Source organism: Alligator mississippiensis, chromosome 1 (genome assembly GCF_030867095.1).
Source record: "Alligator mississippiensis isolate rAllMis1 chromosome 1, rAllMis1, whole genome shotgun sequence".
NCBI lineage: Eukaryota > Metazoa > Chordata > Crocodylia > Alligatoridae > Alligator > Alligator mississippiensis.
In genome coordinates this window covers 150,908,412-150,928,997 of record NC_081824.1, presented here as the reverse complement: position 1 = coordinate 150,928,997, position 20,586 = coordinate 150,908,412, and the positions used below count along the sequence as shown (strand labels likewise).

At 44.2% G+C, this 20,586-nt stretch overlaps 1 protein-coding gene across 9 annotated transcripts in view; it reads left to right on the top strand.

The window, feature by feature from the left end:
- The window catches only part of SIPA1L2 (signal induced proliferation associated 1 like 2), a 252,417-nt gene that overhangs the window by 120,552 nt on the left and 111,279 nt on the right, over window positions 1-20,586 (top strand). For all 9 annotated transcript variants that reach the window (XM_059715456.1, XM_059715435.1, XM_059715454.1 and 6 more), the window contains exons 5-6: window positions 13,525-13,658; window positions 17,232-17,420. In XM_059715456.1, the coding sequence (XP_059571439.1) occupies window positions 13,525-13,658; window positions 17,232-17,420 (323 nt within the window). The remainder of the gene's footprint in view (window positions 1-13,524; window positions 13,659-17,231; window positions 17,421-20,586) is intronic.

The window sequence follows — 20,586 nt, the reverse complement described above, 5'->3', positions numbered from 1 at the left end:
AGTAGGAGCGAGCACCACTTCCCTTGGAAGTTGGCTCCAGTTCCTAGCCACCCTGACTGTGAAGTAGTGCCTCCTGATGTCTAGCCTGAATCTATTCTCAGTCAACTTATGGCCATTATTCCTTGTTACTCTTGGTAGTACTTGGGGGAACAGGGACTTTGCCATTGCCTGCTGGTTCCCCTCGGCAAGTTTATAGGCAGCCACCAGATCCCCTCTCAGCCTTCTTTTGTGGAGGCTGAACAGGTTCAGGTCCCGTATCTTCTCCTCGTAGGGCCTGCCCTGCTGCCCCGATCATGCAAGTAGCCCCTCTGGACCCTCTCGATGCTGTCCACATCCCTCCTGAAGTGCGGTGCCCAGAACTGGATGCAGTACTCCAACTGCGGCCTAACCAGTGTTGCATAGAGGGGCAGGATCACCTCCTTGGACCTGCTCGTGATGCATCTGTGGATGCATGACAAGGTGTGGTTAGCCTTCCTGACTCTGTCCCCACATTGGCGACCCATGTTCATCTTGGAATCAATAGTGAATCCAAGATCCTTTTCTGCCTCTGTGCTGACAAGAAGGGAGTTCCCCAGCCTGTAGGTATGCTGCTGGTTCTTCCTCCCTAGGTGCAATACCTTGCACTTGTCAGTATTGAAACCCATCCTATTCTCATCCGCCCACCTCTGTAAGCTGTCCAGATCTAGTTGTAGACTGTCCCTCTCTTCTAGAGTGCCCACTTCTCCCCACATCTTAGTATCATCTGCAAATTTGAACAAGGTGCTTTTCATCCCCTCGTCCAAGTCGCTGATGAAGATGTTGAACAGTACGGCCCGAAGATCGAGCCCTGGGGAACCCCACTGCCCACATCCCTCCAGGTCGAAAATGACCTGTCCACCACTACTCTCTGGTTGCAGCCCTCCTGTCAATTTGTCACCCATCTGACTGTGTAGGCATTGACACCACAGTTGCCTAATTTTTTTTAATGAGGATGGGGTGAGAGACCGTGTCGAAGGCCTTCCTACAGTCCAGGAAGACTACGTCCACCGCAACACCTACGTTCAAGGATTTTGTAACCTGACATGAATGAAATTTATTTTAGTTAAGGTTTGTTCTGATGCCTGTGGAAACACATTTACAAGATGTCTACTAGAAACAGCATGTTTTTATTGAATATACTGAACAAAATCTAAAATATGAAATGAAGTTAACTATATGATAGCAGTTTAAAGATAATTTGGTAGTCTTGGTCTTATTTCCAGGGGGCAGGTCTTAGTGCTGTACAATCATAGTTGTCAATAATTGGTCCCTAGGTTATCCTTCTCAGTCTGTGTTGTGTAACTTGCTTAGTGAAGTGTTAGGTAACGTGTACCATTACTTATCGTGTTGTCTAGTTGTTCTTTAGGTTCACTAGTTCTAGAATGTGCTCTTTATAGACTACTGAAATCGGAGATGCATAAGTTGTCATGAGCAAGAGCTCACTATATTGCATGCTGTGAAAAGAAATGCAAAGAGCGGACTATTAAATGGAACGTGACTTGAAGGCAAGTGGAAGGAGGGAGCTCCAGATCCTTCATCTAAGCATCTCAGTCAGATAAGGGTATAACCTAGAGCTTGGTTGTAGATCAGGCTTGGCAAAATGCAGCCTGACAAGGGATTCTCTCTGGCCCTTGGCAGGTCCTTTGGCCTTACTTAGTCCAGGCATGGATGGGGGAAGGGGAGCCTGGGCCATGGCATATGCATCCCTAGATGTGCAGCAGGGTGGGGGTGGCACTGAAGCTAGATTTGGCTTTCTGGCAGCCCCCACAGAGGTGGCTCAGTCTGCCGGCTACTGCTGCTAGCGTCTCTGCTGCTACCGCCAGACCCAGTCCTGCTGCCCAGGCACCCCGACCTGTCTGCCCTGCGCCAAGCGCTGGGGATGCCAGAGGGAGCGTGCATGTGAGTGGGGTCTCCATAGAGACTCCCAGGACCCTGCAGGCAGGGTGTGTTTGGCTGGGCAGATAGCATAGGGCTGTGGGCTGACAGGGAGCGGTGTCTTGGAGTGGGATGGGCAGGCAGGGCTTGGGCTGGGGCTGGGATCTCAGGGTAGTGACAGCATGGGGCTTGGGCTCGGGGCAGAGCCGTGGCACCCATCCTTGTACCCAGCTGGATGCTGTGCCTTCTGTTGCACCTGCTGCAGTAGCTGCCGCTGCTGCTGCTTGTGATGCCTGTGTGTACCCCCTGGCCAGACCTATGGCAGATGCAGAGCCTGGCAGGGGCAAGGTAGAGGGGGTGTGGGGCAGCTCTCCCAAGCCTGCAACTCAGCTCCACAGCGTGCCCCACCTGTCCACCCCATCCATGCCTGAGCCAGGTCATGGACAGGACTCACCTACCCTCCTGGCTTGTCATGAGGCATGGCTCTGGGGGACCTGCTGTGTCCCTGCTGCACACTGCAGGGGGCTAGAAGTGGCTCACTAGTGCTGAGCTGGACAAAGGCACCCCACAAGCCAAGCTGGAGCACACCCATGTGGGCCATCTGGGGGTTGTCATACTGATTAATCATTTTACATTTGTCATTACAACAGGCTAAATGGATATTTTTAAATCGGTGTTTACATCCCTAATCTCTACCATGTCTTCTGCCTGACTTCAGACTAGCATAGCTAATTACTGTACCTCTCAGTTCAAGAACTGATATGCTTTTTTTGTATCCATTTTATAATCACTGATTTGCTCAGTGTTTTGAGTTATTGAGAACAGACTCTGACTTGGTGCAATTCAAGCTGATGACATTTCTCAAGGTCCATAATTATTTCAGTCTCTTACTGCTGGGGGTGCACTGATAGAGATGTTTTGAGTTGATATCGATGGCTGATTTTTTTTTTGACAGCCAATTGATAGCCAATATGCAGCCAGGCAGCATGGGGAGTGACATCCAGCTGGTAAGTCTGTGGTGGTGGAAGGCGAGGGGGGAGGGAAGGAGCACGTAAGGTGCAGATTGAGGCCCCTGTGGTGAGGGAGGGAGTGGGGATGGGGCTGGGGCAAGCGCTGCACAGCTGGGGTGGGGCACGGGATAGAGCCACAGCTTTTCCAGGGGGCGAAAGATGGGTGGCTGCTGCCACTGCATGTAATCCGGTAGGGCACGGGGAGGGGGTGTGCCCCCGTATCTGCGTGCAGGGTGAGGGCTGACTGCTACTGTGGGCTAGGACTGGGGTGGTTCTGGGCTCTTCCCAGTGAGGGGCCTGGGTCAGGCTGCACTTGGAGTGGGCAGCGGCTCTGGGAGGAGGGCTGCAGGCACCCTAGCATTCGCTGTAGCTCCCTGAACCGTGCCTCCCAGCACCATTACCACCTGCCCCAAGTACAGCCCGGCCCAGCCCAGCCCCTTGCCGGGAAGAGGCTGGCACTGCCCTGGCTCCAGCCTGCAGCAGCAGTCCGCAGTAGCATTCCGCCCTTGCCCCGCTTGCAAATCCATGGGCACGTGCTCCCCCCCTCCCCTCCCCCCAAGCTCTCCCAGTGTGTGTGCGCAGCGGTGGGAACTGCCCCACCCCCCACACTCCCTAGATGAGCTGCAGTTCTGTCCTGCGCTCTGTCCCAGCCCCAACCTGATTCCCTCCCTCGTCACTGGGGCCTTGATCTGCCCTCCCCCATGCCCCTTCCCTCGCAACAGACTTACTAGCTGGACCTGGCTGTTCTCTTGGCTGCCTGCATACTGCGCTGGGCTGCATGCCAATAAATACCCTGTGCATTGCCATATTATTGGCCACATCAGCCAAATAAAGCCGATTACTGGTACAGTCAATTTTCCTTATCTATGCCCATCCGATATTGGTGCACCTCTACTTAACTGCAGTTTATATTTGGCATGGCACCCTGACTGCAGATGTGGTCATATGCACCACTGAGATACACTTCTGAGGTATTGTCACACTTACAGGGGCACTCTTCAGCTCCAAACCCCTCTTTGCCATATGCTTCTTGACCACTGAGAACAGGCTGAAAATGTCCAAATGTCACCTGACGGTGCATCAGCTTTACTTGCCCTCATCTAGGTCACGATAGCTTCTAGCAGAGGGAATTTTGCCAGCTAGAAGATTCACACCCTTGTCCAGTCATGTGCTCAGAAATTTTAGGATCCCCCCCCGCTTGCATAAAAGGACTCTGCTTGTGTGGTCAGATATTCCAGAATCACAGTTGTCATTAAAATAAGTGTGTTATAAAAGGTAACAAAAGGATTTATCATGAAAACAAGAACATAAGATATCCGTAGCCATACATTTAAATTCAGAGATACAAGAATAAATGAAAGGAAATATAAAAAAAAAAAAATCTGATCTTACCCAACATCTTAAACCTAAGAATGCAACTTCCACTCAGCTCAGATTAGAAAGTAGCTCTTATCTCTGATCTTTCCGTCAGGGCTCCCTGCAACTTTTTCTGTAAGCAGAAATTCCCTAAGTCACTGGCTGAGCGTCTAAAGCCATTCCCTATATCTGGAAAACTAGTAATAAACACTTGCTCTCATGGCAGTGCTTAAGTATGGCTTCTTTTTTGGCTATTAACATACGTTATCCATTGGATCCTTGGGGAATTTATTCTGTGCGTGTAATTTCCTGTCTTTGGGAAAGACTTCTGCTCTGGTAAACAATCTAATTATGACCAGGAGAATAGTTACATGCTTTTTCAGACATATCCCAAGAATACCATCTCTCACTTAATTTCCCTACTGTGAAAAATGTCCTTCACTGAATAGCTTGAATAGCTGTGTTGTTCTCCCTACAGGTCTCTCCCTCACCCTCTTCCTTTCTTATTTGTTTTATTGTCAATTTGCCATTGTCTGGAAGAACCTGGCTAAGTATATCAGACTTTGTCCGCAAGAGACTATTTGACTGGCTATTAAATGTTCATATCCAATACTAATTCTCAGCAATTACTGATCTCGAGTGTGAATGCGTGTGGAAAGTGTAAATTAATCATTGCCCTACTAATCAGTTTTGGCTTAAGATATGAAACAAAAAAAATTATGTTCAAAATGAATATCAGAATTCATACAGACATAGTAACGATAAGTCTAGATACAGCTTGATGCCATCAAGGCATAGAGGCTACTCGTGCTGTAACAGTAAAACAAACTCAAAAAAATATGCATGACATTCCACAGACACCTCCAAATGTTTGTGAGTTTGTGATTCTTGGTAACGAGTGGTCTCCGAAGCTTTTGGCTCATTGAGATTTATTTCATGGACATCTCTGAGTTTTCCACTGCTGTGAATGCCACAAATGATGGCTATGTTTCACATTTAAAGTCCATTGTAATTGTTATTGTTATTACTGTCACAACCCAAAGTTGTGATTTTTTTGTTTGTGTGTGTGCTTCGGCACCGCTAAATTATTTCCCGCCAAATTTGTTACTTTCTTTGCACGGTAGAGTTCTCTGCTGCTAGAGAACTCTGGTGCAGCGGGGGATTTCCCGCCGCATTGCAGCTTCTTTGCAGTGTGCATCTCTTTCTTGCATCGTAGTGATACACGTTGCAAAGAAGTTCCCGCCATTTGTATTAGGATCTGCGCCATGTTATTGGCTGATACCTAATTTAGGCACACGTGGCGGCTAGCAATTGGCTTGCTAGCCGTACAAAAGGCTTGGGTAGTTTCTGCCCAAGCCGGAGGAGGGAGGAAAAGAGAGAGAGATTCTGTGTGAAGATCTCTAAGCGCTGTGGACCCTCGCGGACCCGACGCGCCTCCCCTAAGCAGGCAATAGAGCCGAGCCTACGGAGCTTTCGCTTCTCACCTCTCCCCGTCGCCGAGCGCAATCCTAGACGTATCCCTTTCCTGTAATTTCGGACCCCGCGGAGCCTAGCAAACTCCGGGGAAGACTTATCGGACCCGCGGAGCCTGAATAACTCTGGGGAAACTTTTCGAACCCAACTTAACCGGACCCGCGGAGCCTAGCAAACTCCGTGGGAGCAATCGTTTTTGTCAGAATCCTCCAACGAGGGTTCAAGCGGGAGCTGTGCCTGGAAACTTGTCCAGCCTACACCAATACCATCTTTGGGTGTAAGTAAACAATCTTTTCAATCAACCATTACGCCTCCGTGACTAATTCTAACTCGCGTGCGCTAAACCGCTTCGCGGCTCTCTCCCACCCCGCGTGTCCGGGTTGCCAGCCACAGCCCGCATGCACCGGAGATGGGTCCGGTACGACCCCGGTTCGCCCCCGGCTTGCCCATGGCAGCCAGAATGGGATCGGAATCACCGCTGCGCATGGCGACGAGGGCGGGCTGGGGGCCCGGCCTGCACAATTACAACAAGTAGAGTACTGTTATTATTATTAAGAGACCTAAGGAGCTAATTTAGTCCAAACCCATGTTCGAGACAGGATCACCTCTACCTAAACCAGCACTCGGCAACCTTTTGGAGCCTTAAGCCGAAACAACCTGGGTTGGATCTGAGATTAGTTAGCTGCATGGGCACTGCTCTCAGCTTCCTCTCCCCATTATATTACCCTTCTGTTCCTGGACTGGCACAAGCAATGCCACCAAAGCCCCTTGGGTCTACAAGTCAGTCCAATGGCTCCATGCCAGCTTGCAAGCTGTATGTTGCCATCCCCTTATGTAAAACAGGTGTTTTTTTAAACTTGATCTTAAACCTTAATCTTCCTTGTTAAGAGAGTCCACAATGAATTGAATAAAGCATTTATCAAACAATATGTGTCTGCCTATAAAGAAAGGCATGGCCACCCTGAATGTATTTTTGCTTGTAAGGAGGTACCAATGAAAAATAAATACCGTCTTTACCCAAATCCAAGATGAGTGTGAATTTAAAATGACCCCGCTAGTAATTAGAATTTAGAGATGGCAAATTTATACATTTGTTAAAAATTCCATATCTAGAATCTAATTTTGGGTGAGTCTGCTTAAATTCATCCCCCCATCACTGCAGCAGGGCAGGTAGCAGCTATGGGGCAGTATGTGGTGGAGCCAAATGGCCTGACCTCTTCCCCTTGTTTCCTGTCCTTTTCCCCTACCACTTGCCTTTCTGAGGTGCCTGTACCCACTGTTGCCTGCCCCCCCACAGTGCCTTTGCCTCCCTTACACCATGCTACCTGAATCCTTGAATTTGTTCCACGCCCGCTTGCTGTCCTAGCACCCGTCCTCCCTGCTTGGCTCCTCATGTTGCCTGTTCCCACCCTCCCTGTGCTGCCTGTGTATCCTGGCATCTGTCCCTACGTGCCATTTGCCTGCCTTCCTGCTCTTCTGTGCCTGCCTCCCCAGGTGCCTGCCCCCCACTTAGTCCTCCCTGCTGCCTTCCCTCCCATTGCTTCCCATTCCGTCCCCTTCGCTGCTTATCTGTCTTCCTGATGCAGCTCTGACTCTGGCTGGGGCCCCACTCTGCCCCAGGGTAGGGAGCTCATGCTGCCTTCTACTCTGGCCCAGCCATGCATTAGTAGCAGCTTTAGCTCTGACCCCAGAGTCAAGACCAGAGCTGCCACCATTGCCTGTTGCAGTTGCAGACCCTTTCCACTGTCTTGTATTTGAATCCAAGATGAAGGGCTCTTTCATTTTGATTGGCGGGGGGGCACACCTTATCTTAGATTTGAGTAAATACGGTAACATTCTGCATAACTCATGTTTTTAGTTCACGATGTCAAGATAAATCTTTTATTTTTATCATACAACAGGATAGGAGAATGCTTCAGTATATACAGCACTAACTATTTGCTTTCCCCTCAGCAAATTATAGATCAGGAATTTGGTCTGTTCTCTGCAAGAAATCATGATTTAATACTGCATATTCTTGAAATCTTTAGCTATTGTAACAACAAGCTCCCATGTGACATGGATGGAAAATATTTTAACATTAATTATAGAAAATATTTAGCAGCCGTGAATGATGATTTACAACAAGCAGACTGCTTTACTTCATATTGTAGCTGGCTTATTAATGGTGTCCTTTCATGGACCTCATTTTAGTGAGACCCGAGGGGAGTAAGGACAAGGAGATGTGTATGTGTTCATTTTTAAAGGATAATTGAAAGGTGTTTTTACTATCATAGAATTTGTTCATTTTATAGCCCTTTTTCCCTAAGGCAGTTCTCTTCATTGCAACCGAAAAGGTTCACTGCTATACTTCTGGGCTTGTGGGATGTATGTGACCAGTTCTTAATATGTTACTGAGGCTATTTATGAGGAGCAAATAAAAGAAATGTCTGTGTCTAGTAAAGAACAGTTTGAACATTTTAAGGGTAGGTTGAGTTGAAAGTCTGATAAGACTTTCAATATCAGATGCCAGTTTTGTACTCTACAGCTTTGAAACAGCCTCTTTTCTTTACGAATGGAATTTATGAATATAAGATTTGTTCAGTATAAATAGGACCTTTGTATTAGAAGGAAAATTGACTGCTCTATCTTCCAAAATGTCTAAAACTTCATATTTTACTTTTTTTTCATTTTGGCTGTAGGGCCTTTTTAGGTATTAAGAAAGGCGTAGGCAACTGGTAGGGGGTGCACGTGCCCCCCTGATGGGGCTGGTGCCCCCCAATGGCCAACACTGATGCTGTTGGTAGGGCTGGTGCCCCCCCCACAAGGCTGCCGTCATTGGCAGCTTCTGCAGTTGCCCCCCTAGATTCAGGAGGCACCAGTCACTCATGAAGAAATGGTGGGGGGGGCAGGGGGGGGAGAGTGTTTAGCTACTTCTTTTCAGTAGGGGGGGAAAACTTTGTATTTAATGCTTTGTATTTTAAAACACTTTGATTAGTTATCTTCCATTAGATACTGCTTTCCCAAAAGGTAGGAGAGAAGCAGTATCAGTTTAATTTTTTGGATACATTCCTTACTCCTGGGATTTCTTTTTTTGAAATCATCTTCCCCTACTACCTTTTGATTCAACTAAAATTAAGGTATTTATTTGAATTTTAGGTTTGTTTCTCCAGCCCCTGATGCTTTTTCTTCTAATGGCATGATGGAATCTGTTCCCTGATCCCAACAATCATGCTGCCTCCTATGCCACACATGCATGACCTGCAGGATGTGTAATTTTTGGGATTGGGGATCAGGTCCCAAATGTGCCATAGTTGCATAATCCCAGGCTACCCCTGCACTGGTAACTTGAAAGCTGGGTGCCTGATGAACTGGTGCAGTCCTGGGGCTGGGACCAACAGTAGGCTGATTGTTGGCCTTGGATCGTACCAATCTCCAGCTGGCTTTGAGAGGCTTGTGCACTGAGCTGCACTTTTTGTTTTGTTTTTTAAGGTCCTGGTGCACAGGGACCCCAGGGTCAGGTAACCTCTCCCCATCCTAGGTTCCTTGTGGCCAGGATGTGTTGAGTTACTTTGACTGCCTTGCCCTGAAGCTGCAGAGCAACCTGCCAAGTCATGAGGAGCCCTATAGTTTCCTGCAGCCTGGTACCCCTAGCTCAGCTGATTTACCTTGAAAACAGGCTGAAGGCCCTGCACCAAAGGGCTGTCAACCTGTTGATCTGTGAGGAGCTGTCAGCTAAGCTCCAGCATGCAGCTGGCATCAGTCTTCATGGTGGGGATCCAGCCACACATTCAATTTAAGGTGCAGTGGAAACTAGCTACAAAATTATTACACACGCTTTGTGGAATAATTTTGTGGTTTGTTTCCTGTTTTATCGCACCATTAATTAAACAGTAATCCAGCCAAACATTCGTTCAAGATGCAGTTAACTGGTTAATTATGACTTAAGTGTAATGTCTGCCAGGGCCCTTTGTCTCCTACCTTGGAGAAAACACGTGCTACATTGGAATTAGATTGAGGAAGTTGATCAATACTTGCTGGCATCTTTTCTTAATGCAGAAATTTTTAAATGATAGGCTGCTTATTTCTAACAAAATGACAGAAGCCAACATAAAGTTGGCACCTTTTCCTCACTCTCTCCTGTTGTGATTTATCTTTTCCCCAGTGTTTCATCTGTTCTAACAGAAGTAACTTATTCTGTCTTATTTCTCTGTTTTTCCAACCTAACTTTTTTTGTTCACATCTCCAAAATTATATGCTTTAGAAACTTCACATTGGTTCTGGGATTAGGTTTTTTGTTTGCTTGTTTGTTTGTTTGTTTGTTTGTTTTCCTGAAAAGTGTCTTTCTGGCCAAGATTTTCAAAAGGAAATGCCTAAATTTAGCTCCATAAATCTTTGTTTAAGTACCTTAAAAAAAAGGAAAAAGTCAGCTAACTTTTTATAAGTGCCCATCAATTCCATTTTTGTTTTACGAGAGCTGCTGAGTATGCAACACTTATGCAAATTAGTTCACTTTGGAAGTTAAAAATAGACTTTAGACTCTAAAATTAATCTCCTGGTTTTTGATAATTGTAGCTTATATAAGATAATGTGGGTGGAAAATATCCTTTTAAAGACCTTGACCAGACTATGATCCAGCAGTATGTCCTTGTTGCCAAGAAGGCTAATGGCATACTGGGCTGCATTGGTAGGTGTGTTGCCAGCAGGTCAAGGGAAGTGATTATTTCCCCTCTATTCAGCACTAGTGAGGCCACATCTGCAGTACTGTTTGAGCCCCCCTCTACAGCAAGGATTCAGACAAATTGGAGAGGGTCCAGCAGAGGGCAACAAAAATGGTTTGGGAGCTGGGACACATGACTTACGAGGAACTGGGCATACCTAGTCTGGAGAAAAGAGAACTGAGTAGATTTAATAGCAGCCTTCAACTATCTGAAGGAGGGTTTGAAATAGGATGGAGCTATACTGTTCTCAGTGGTGGCAGATGACAGAACAAGGAGTAATGATCTCAAGTTGCAGAAAGGGAAGTCTAGGTTTGATATTAGGAAGAATTTTCTCACTTTTTTTTGTTCACATCTCCAAAATGATATGCTTTAGAAACTTCACATTGGTTCTGGGATGAGGTTTTTTGTTTGCTTGTTGTTTGTTTGTTTGCTTGCTTTCCTGAAAAGTGTCTTTCTGGCCAAGGAAGGGTAGTAAAACACTGGAACAGGTTACCCAGAGAGGTGGTGGAAGCTCCATCCTTGGAGGTTTTTAAGACCAGGATGAAGAAAACTTTGGCTGGGATGATTTAGTTGGGGCTAATCTTGCTTTGAGCAGATGCCCTCCTGAGGTCCCTTCCAACCCTGATTTTCTATGATGCTACAATACAAGAGTAAGACTTTTTTTTTTTTTGAGCTGTTATGCAATCACCTCTGTAGACACTACGCAAATGCACAGAAATCAGGACAAAATAATTTTTTAAATAAAATACATTTATAGTAGATGTTTGACTTTTAGTATACGATTTGGATTTTTCCCATTCTAGGATGGTCAACCCCCACCAGGGGCAAGGGGAGGGGCTTCTGCTGGCAAATGTAATGGGTACAGGGGTGGGCCTTCCAGTCCTGAGATGGAAACCAGGGTGCAGGATACCTGTCAAGGGGAGAAGCTACTGTTGCAGCCCTCGACAGCTCACCAAAACTCATTAAGCTGTCTTCCATCTAAAATACTTGCCTACCTCTCTCTTTGGGTGATCACTTTTATTGGACAAACTCTGTAGTTGGGGTAGTTAGACAAACTTTCACGTGTAAGACATTCTTCATCAGGTCTGGTGAGAACAAAGCAGGTGTAGCTTGTACTGTATTTAAACTTTTCACCTGGAGGTAAAAGGTTCTGACTCCATTTCCATCCCATCCTATCAGCTTGTCTGCACATTCCTGTCATGCAGCTTCTACCTGTAATTGTTTCAGTTCTGGAAAATAAAGTGAATTTTACACAGTAATATAAATCTGAAGAAAATTCAAGGAACTGGCTATAACCTCTGTTAACAAAACCAAACAATGTATTCATTTCAGTTCGTAGATGGGATGGTAGGACAGGGAATTCTATTTGCCAGGGCCATACCAATGGCCAAATTTGGGGTCAGGAAGGACTTTTCCCTTAGTTAAACTGGCTTGGATCATTGTGGGGTTTTGCCTGCCTCTGTAGCATGGAGCATGATCTTTTTCCTAGGATTTTTTAAGTATATGTTAAATAACTGTTTCCTCCTTGCAATAACATGGATTTGGTAATGCCCTTGTTCACTCTGCCCAGGGAAATATTAGAAGGTGTTCTGGATGTTTTGGCTGTTATGCCTGATAATGGTAGGTAAGGATTTGAAGTGGTGATTTTGGGTTTTCTTTGGGTTAACAACTGCCTGCGGACATAGGGGACTAGGTTCAAAGCCCCAGGAGACCGCTTCCAATCCTATACTTGGGTTTGTATGGTGGTGTCAACAATGAGTCATACACTACATATTAATAGATAAGATGAATAAGACTAACTTAAATAGAACTTAAGCATATCTCATTTGTTTGAAGTCATTTAAATAATTTGGCTTAATTCTTTTTCCAAATTAGTATCCCATCATAATAAATGCAGGAGAAATATAATTGTTGAACAAAAGTAACCTTCAGCCAGTTGTGATTAAAAGTTATCATCATGTACATATTGGCTTGCATTGAAATCATATTGTAAAAATGGCACAAATTCAGATCACTCCTCAGAATCATAACAATATTCTTAGCAAGCAGTCCGTATATGAGATCAAAAAGTAGTTGTTTGTAGACCAAAAGGAATCCCACCAGATTTCTTGTTTTAAAAGCCATGTAGACCTAATGCAATCATTATAATGCATCATAAACGTCGTAATATGATCTGTGAGAGAGGGCCTTCAGATAATGACTGTACTGTACTGAAGCAGCATCTTTGTTTCAAGATTCTTATATGCTTTGCGAACATTTTATAGATAAAGCCTGAGACCATCCTGTTGGGGTGAGTATTGTCTGTGTTTACAAGATGGGAAAACCATAAGACAGAGATATTGTGACTGAGGGTGAGTTGTTGAGGAAGCCTGAGACAGAGAATAAAATCTGACTCCTGTTGAATAATTGCGGGATCATCGAAATCTTTTCCATCTGCTTGTCTTCATACAAAAAAAACGAGTGTTTTGTAAATTAGCCTGGAAATAAGAATACGTTCTTTTCAAAAAGTACAAAATTTTCAGTTTGCACATGTCATTCATTAGTTTGATCTAGATTAACTTATTACATCATTTCCAATAATAATAATAAAAATAATAAAAACAATCTGGCACTATTATAGTAATTATAGCTTGGCAAAATGAGACTTATTTTACAAATGCTGCTGTAGAATAATGTCAGTTTTGTTTGCACTTACTGCAGTGAATTCTCCATGTTAATTTTTGTTACACTGTTTCAAGCATAAAATGTGACTCAGTGGCAAACCATGTTACCACATTTTTAAAATGGTTTAAAATGCTAAAGGCAGCATAGTGCGGTAATTGAGAGACCTGTGATGTTTGGCTACTCATAGAACAGGGGTATGATTTGGTTGTCTGTAGGGAATTTGCACTGTCACATTTTGATGCTTGCATATCTCTAATATCAACTAGAAAATTCGATTTCGTGTGGCACATAATACCACAGTGGTTGTCTCTGTTTATTGCTGCGGACTTTCTTTTATGAGACTTGGTGAATAAGTCTTCAGTTAACTATTTACTGTTTCATCATGGTCTTCATTTCTTTCATTCATTCATTTTTTTTTCCTGCTACAGAGCATCAAAACTACTTTGGAATAGATGAAAGTTTAGGACCTGTAGCAGTCAGCATCCGGAGAGAGAAGGTTGAAGATCCTAAGGAGAAAGAAGGTTCTCAATTCAACTATCGCGTAGTTTTCAGGACAAGCGAGGTACTGTCTTTTGAGTCCTGAGGGGAGAGGGAAAAGTGTTATGAAACTTTAAAACCTGGCCATTTCTCATTCATAGCCCTCTGAAAATTGACTTTTTAAAAGGTGTTCAACTTTTAGATTTAATCCACTAGTGAGGGAGGGGCTTCTGATATTATTAACACACATTAGTGCTGAGGCCTATAGAAAAATGTCCTTGCTTTCCTGCTTTAGGATGTCTTTTCCTTTTTTTGTTGGGAGAGGTGAAGGCAGAGTTATATTCATTTGAGTTATATTTCCACATAAACCAGGAAGGGCATGTGACTGACTTCCTTCAAAGGAGTACTTGCTTGAGACCTCTGGCCTTGTCCAGTCTCTCTAAGTACCCGTGAAACCAGTCCATGTGTGACCTCTGGAGCAGGGGTCATTCCCGACTCCTTCCAACTCTGAGAGCCTAGCCTTTCAGCCTACCCCTGGATATCTGTGGCCATTCTCCAGACAGCTGCCTTCCACTTCAGCTCCTGAGATGGGTACTTCATTGGTCCCAGAGTGGAAAGAGTACACCCCAAGTTCCAAGCATCAAAGCAGACAATGCTTCTGCAATAAAGATGGCTTTTGAGGCAAAGGTCACCCATCAAGAAGATCCTGCCCCCTCCAAAGGGTTGAGCAGTTCTCTGTCTGCTGTTCAGCCTGCACAGCTGTGAGCAGCCCGAAGTTATAATACTCAGATATTCTCTCTCCAGTCTGCAGAGATGGAGTATCTCAGTGTAACCCAACTGTTTATTTGCTTCAGACTCTCCAACTCCCAGGCTGACACCTTACTTCATAGACTGCTGCTGTGTTGTGATGCTTATCTCCCTCTCTTCCCTGGATGCTTCCTGGGTGTCGCTTCCAATCTTGCTTTTTTTCAAGTGTCAACAAGGTTCTTCTGTCCCTTGCTGGCTGGATGTTTCTTCTGTCATATAGGCCAGGCAACTCTAACTTGTGTCTCAGCCCTTTTTTTTTCCCCTGTACAAGTTAAGGAGATGGAGGCATGCAACATTAACAGAACCCAAATTCATTTAAAACAAAAATAGCACAATAAAACCATAGTTTTTTGGGGGAGCAAATGGGAAGCACGTATAGGGTATGTAGTAGGCATGGGATGTTAAGTTTGGATTCTTAAGAACAGGTTTCTTGTGGCAGGAAGAGAGACTTGGGGTGTGCCCACACATACAGGCACGAGCACTTGCAGTAGCTCAAATAGAAGCAGTGCAAATTTGAGCCGGGGCTTTCTGCCTTAGTGCACGTGCCTGGACATGCATTTTGATGTGGGGCAAATTGTGCCACTTGAGGCAAAATAAGCCTGCCTGGCTTCTCCCGCATCTGCAGTCAGGGGGAGCTAGAGCCTGGCAATATAAAAAGCTGCCCTGGCAAGCAGCTCAGGACTACTTGCTCTCAGGAGCTTCTGGGGTCCTGGTAAACCTCCTCCTGGCCCTGGCCAAGTGGACCCTGTACTTGGCCAGGAAGGAGGCTCTTGGCTGGCAAGGTGCCCAGAGACTGCGGGGCTGCTTTCTTTTCACTTGTCCATGCCTGTTTCTGGGCAGAGCACCAGTGGGTGGTGTCCACCAGCTCCTTGGATGCCTTTGAGGACTGGTGGGTGCAGCCCAGGAGACTGCTCAGTGTCTGCCTCAGAGGCACGCTTATTTTCACATTTTGACCCTTTGACCCACACGACAGTCCTATCCTGTTTTTTCATTAGTTGTACCAAGAATTTAGTTATACCACTCACTCACTCAGCCCTACAAGGTATTAGCCCACGGTATGAGTGTTAGAAATAGACAGGAGCTTCTGGGGCCTAGCCAGTTGGTATCTGGGGACACTACCGCTTATGCCAGCTGGACTGCTGCAGGAGCATCCCAGATCCATTTTTTAAAATACACCAAAATCCATGGTCTTCCACAATTAGAACAAGAGAAAGGGAGGGAGGCAGGCTTCACTGCCAGCTGTGCCTGTAGCAGAGCCTCAGCCATGCTGCCTGCTGCCACAGGGGCAGGCGTGTGGCAGCTTCCACTCAAGCCCCTTCACAACCCCCACCCACATACGGGACATCCCCCCCACCACTCGCCATAGCCTCCAACATCTCCCTGCTACTCCTCACACCTACTCACGCCCACCCACACCAATGAACCCCACCACGCTCCTAACTTACCCTTGACAGTGCCAGGGGTAGCAGGAGCACAACAGAGATGCTCTGGCAAGAAACCAGAGCATCTCTCCTGGAGGACCGACTCTTGGGTTGCCTCTGGGCATGGTCTTGAACCGTGCATTGCCCTGCTGTTTCATGGCACGTTTTTTTAGATACCTGGATATCCAGGTGTCAAACTTTGCCCCTGTGCTGCAAACGTGTAGTGCGAAGAATGTTTTCTTGTTCCCCCACGCGCATCTTGCAGTGTCTCAAAGGGGCTTGAGATGCTGCAAGAGGCATGCGTGTGCTCATGTGGATGCTCCCTTAGGGGGAAAAGGCAGGGATGAACATAATTTACATCTGTGTGCCTTCAAAATGATTGATAAAATTCTTTCTTCAAAAGTGGTATACTATAATTTCTGTCTGGAGTAACTTTTCCAACTGCTAAACCTCTGCTTCTATGTATTCGTAGAAGAAACGAATATTAATACTGTTGTAAAGGAGAAATGGCAATCCTGTCTGGAGTAGAAGTGACCTTTTTACTGTATCAGAAGAACACCTATCACACCTGATCAAAACTTTCATATTCATGCTAGTTTGTGTCTTCTCCAAGTTGGTGTCTTCATTCCTTTGTTACAGTCATTAGCTATGTGAATCTTACTTTTACTGCTGACTTGAAAGAAAACATAAGGCATTACCTTTGCCCTTTGTGATAAGGAATTGCAAACTTTTCCCCAATTCCTGAAACCTGTATTCTTCATCATGGTTAAAACACGTGTAGTCTTATTGGCCAGAGCTCCTGATTGATGCAATTGCATTCCCATTGAATATAGGTAGTTGTGTGCCTTTCTCACACCCATTCATTGGCATTTATGTGAAGTGCTTTTTTTTTCTTGCCCCTACTAGATAATTTAGATATGTGATTTTTATAGCTGTAAAATCCTAGTGGAGACAAAGTACCATAGTTTCTACCATGAAAATTAAATTATTTGAATCAAAACTATTACCCTTTGCTCCTAGTTGGTGCCTCACACTAAAAATATAAGGCCTTGTCTCCACTAAGATTTTACTGTGACATAATGATCAGAACCATTAACATAGAGATAACAGAACCATTAGAAAAAAAAATGGAGAAAATATATAGCCATGGGTGCTAAAGAATGGAGGACTGGCTATGAACATATATTTTCTATTTTTCTGTACTTCTGCATACTTCTGTTTTACTTTGTGTTGAATGCTTTTGTTTAAAAAACTGCAACAGTCTGTTTCATCTTCAGCTTTTAAGTTACTTTACTAACTTTTACACTTTCCATAGTAAGCTAAGGATAGGCATGCATTCTCTCCCTTCAGAACCTGAAGGCTGTATTTTTGGTTGTCAGCATAATATTAGAATGATAAATATTTACTGTAGTTTTTCATTCCTGCTGCAGCTTACTACCTTAAGAGGGGCAATTTTAGAAGATGCTATACCATCCACTGCCAGACATGGCACAGCACGAGGCCTGCCTCTTAAAGAGGTACTAGAATATGTAATACCAGAGCTGAGTATTCAGTGCCTGAGGCAGGCTTCCAACTCACCGAAAGTCCCTGAACAACTGCTTAAACTGGATGAGCAAGGGGTATGTAACATATATGATTTCTCTAAAGGCTCTTCGCTTGGGGGAAAAAAAAAAAAGATTGCATTTTTGTTGCTGGTATAAATTAAATACAAAACTAACATGTAAAGTATCTTCTGCTGAACAGTCGTTTGCCCTGTTTTCAATAAGAGTTGACTCAACAGCTGAGTGTTTTCAATGACAGATCAGGTTGGATTCAAGAAAGGGTGATAGGTGGTGGTTCGCTGGCTCTAGAAAACACATCTTATTGCAGAGTTATAAATATTCTGACAACTTTTCTTCCCCTATGCCAGGGCTGTCCAATTTCTGAATGATCAGAAGCCACATGCCATGCAGTATGGCCATTCCTCATCCTTCCTTCCTCCCCCACCCCCACACACACTGTGTCATGAGCCCCCCCATGCTGTGCTATTCTGCAAAGGCGCACTGGGCCCCTAAGTCCCAGGGCTGCACTGCCTTGCTTCTTGGGGTGGGGACAGGAAGCTGAAGCTGTAAGATGGAGGGATGCCTGGGGGCTCCAGCAACAGCAGGAGAAAAGTGATAGTTCTAGGCTGGAAGCTTCAGGGCAGTGCTTTAGCCCCTTCTTGGTTGGCAGCTGGACACCTACATGCAGCTCCTGGGCTGGGAATTGGACAGCACCAACCTAAGCAATTGGCCTTTACATATCACTAGAGAATATTTCAAAGGAAGAGAGGGATAAAACGTAATTGAAGTCTGAATTTTAAAATTTCTATCAAAAATTATTTTTGCAGATGAAATTCAACCTTTTTGATATGCAGATATTGGGCGTAAATATAAAGGTATCTACTGTGCTATGTATATGAGTTAGAATATAAAAGGTCCTGTTGAGCTTGTTTCTAAAATTGAAAATCAGTGGCATTGAACTTAAAGACAAGGAATTACTTATTATTTCAAAGTCCCCTAAATCCCAAGTTATAATTTTTTAATACTTTTTTACTTAAAATTAATACTCATCAATTTTTCAGAAGAGCCTTATTAAAGTGGAATTCTTGTTGGTTTGAACAGCTGGAATTTTAAGTGGAACTATCTAAAAAGTTAGCACTACATCAGGAATGGAGTAGAAACATGTATTTTATATTCAGAGTGAACAATAGCGTGTTTTGTTTTTTTTTAATTGGTTTCAGTAAGGTGAATCTGCTTCATTGAAAGACTAAGCAAACATTTTTACAGCTTCAGAATAATTTGTGGAAGGATGGCTTATGAATGCCTTCTGGTTCACTTTACAAAACATTTCTTTAAGATGTTCATTTTAAAGAAGTGAACATGTTGTATATGCAAATATCGGTGACTATTTTTTGAATGTGCTGACTTCCTAATACTAACTGTCTGCCATTTTGATATATACAAAATGGTCTTCTATCTTTTCATCTAGTATTAAAGGTTGATCATAACTGAGTAGATATAGCTGGAAACAGGATTTACAAGCTATAAGAATGTTAGTTTAATTTTGCGGTCCAAATTAACTTTTCCTCTGCTAAAAGGAAAAGAATCTTTTGATAAATTTCCATAAAATAATCCTATTTAAACTTACTGTTGTGCTAAGTTTGTTTGTTTTTTTACTTTCTTTTTTGGATTATAAGAAGTTTATGCAAAATAGCAGTACAAATCGGAAGGATTCAGCCAGTCTTTACTGTCAGAGCTCTTAAGGTCTTATATCCTTCATAGGAGTCCTTCAAAATGAGTGTTCTGCTGTCACAAAGGAACATTACTCTGTGGTCATAGGTGAATTACATTTTGACCAATGTACTTGTTTATTTTACCTGAATGGTATGCTCATAGCACTGGTCACCATTGTCCACATTCAGCAATCGGGATTCCCCATTGTGAGAGCAAGAAAGCAGTTGAGCTGGCCAAAGTCATATATGATATCAGCTGTTAGTGGCATTGAGAGAAAGCAGTACAGAACTCTTCTTTTTTTCACTTTTGCATGCTTGGTCTGTAGCATTGAGAATTTAAATTCTGGTATAAAATAGGCTATAATCTGGCAGAATATATGATTCTTCAATATATCTTATGTGCTAGTTACTATAAGATAATTCCTGGGGAGTATGGAAAGATATACATAACAGTAGCGTGACATCCATTTATGCTGTTTAATTCTTTTATGTGCTTAATGCATTGAATTTATCAGTCAAACAACAAAAGAAAACATGATAATGGAAGGTAATGACTAGCTGAATTGCCATGCATTTTTTAAAAATGTGGATTTAGTCTAGAAGACTATTCATTTTTGAGAACGTTGGTACGATACGTTTGTTATACCTATCACATTTGAAGAAATGTTTTGCTAAAAACCAGAGAAAATAAGTACATGCAAAGTTTGCTTATGTCCATTGAAATCTAGTATTAGTTATGGAGGAAAGCAATTCTTGTAGCTAAAAAAGTTGGCAACAGCAAAATAGATATGAATGGAATGATTAACTTTATGCAAGAAAGTAAATAAAGAATCAGTATTTTCTTAATTGCTGAGTAAAACAAATTAGATGATCAGAATCAGCTTTCACCATTGTTTTGGTGGCAAAAATCAACTCTTCTTCTGAAGGTCAGGTCACAACATTTTGACTAATAATAACTCTCTTCTCCTTCCTTAAGTGGGGGAGTATGTTATGTTTCACTGGAATGTTTTTACCAGGGCTGTGCAAAATTTCGGCAGCTGTTTCATTTCAGAGGTGTTTCAGCCCATTTTAGCACCCAAAACATTGAATCAGAAACTAAACGAAACCATCCGAGATGTTTTGTATGTTTTGGAGCCAGGCTTGTGGGGAAACGGAAACTAAGAAGAGGGAGGGGGAAGAGGGGTGGAAGAACTGCTCTGATATTGACATCTGTAGCTGGCCAGTGTCTGCAAGCTGTCCCTGAGGTCCCTTCCAATCCCAGTGGTCTGGGGGAGGGACAGCAGCCTGCTGTCATCCTGTGCACAGATCCAGGGGCCCACGCCTCCTGGGTGGAGTCTGGCATAGCCTCGCAGCCCTCCCAGGTGGCGAAGGCCACCGTATCTGCGTGAGGGATAACAGTATGCTGCCGCTGCTGGCTAGGGCCAGTTCCAGCACCTGAGTGTACTCGGCACAGTGCATGCTGAGCACAGCCAGAGGAGCTGCAGGAGAACCACCATGGCTGCCCTGCCCAGCTCCAGCCACCTCCTGGCATT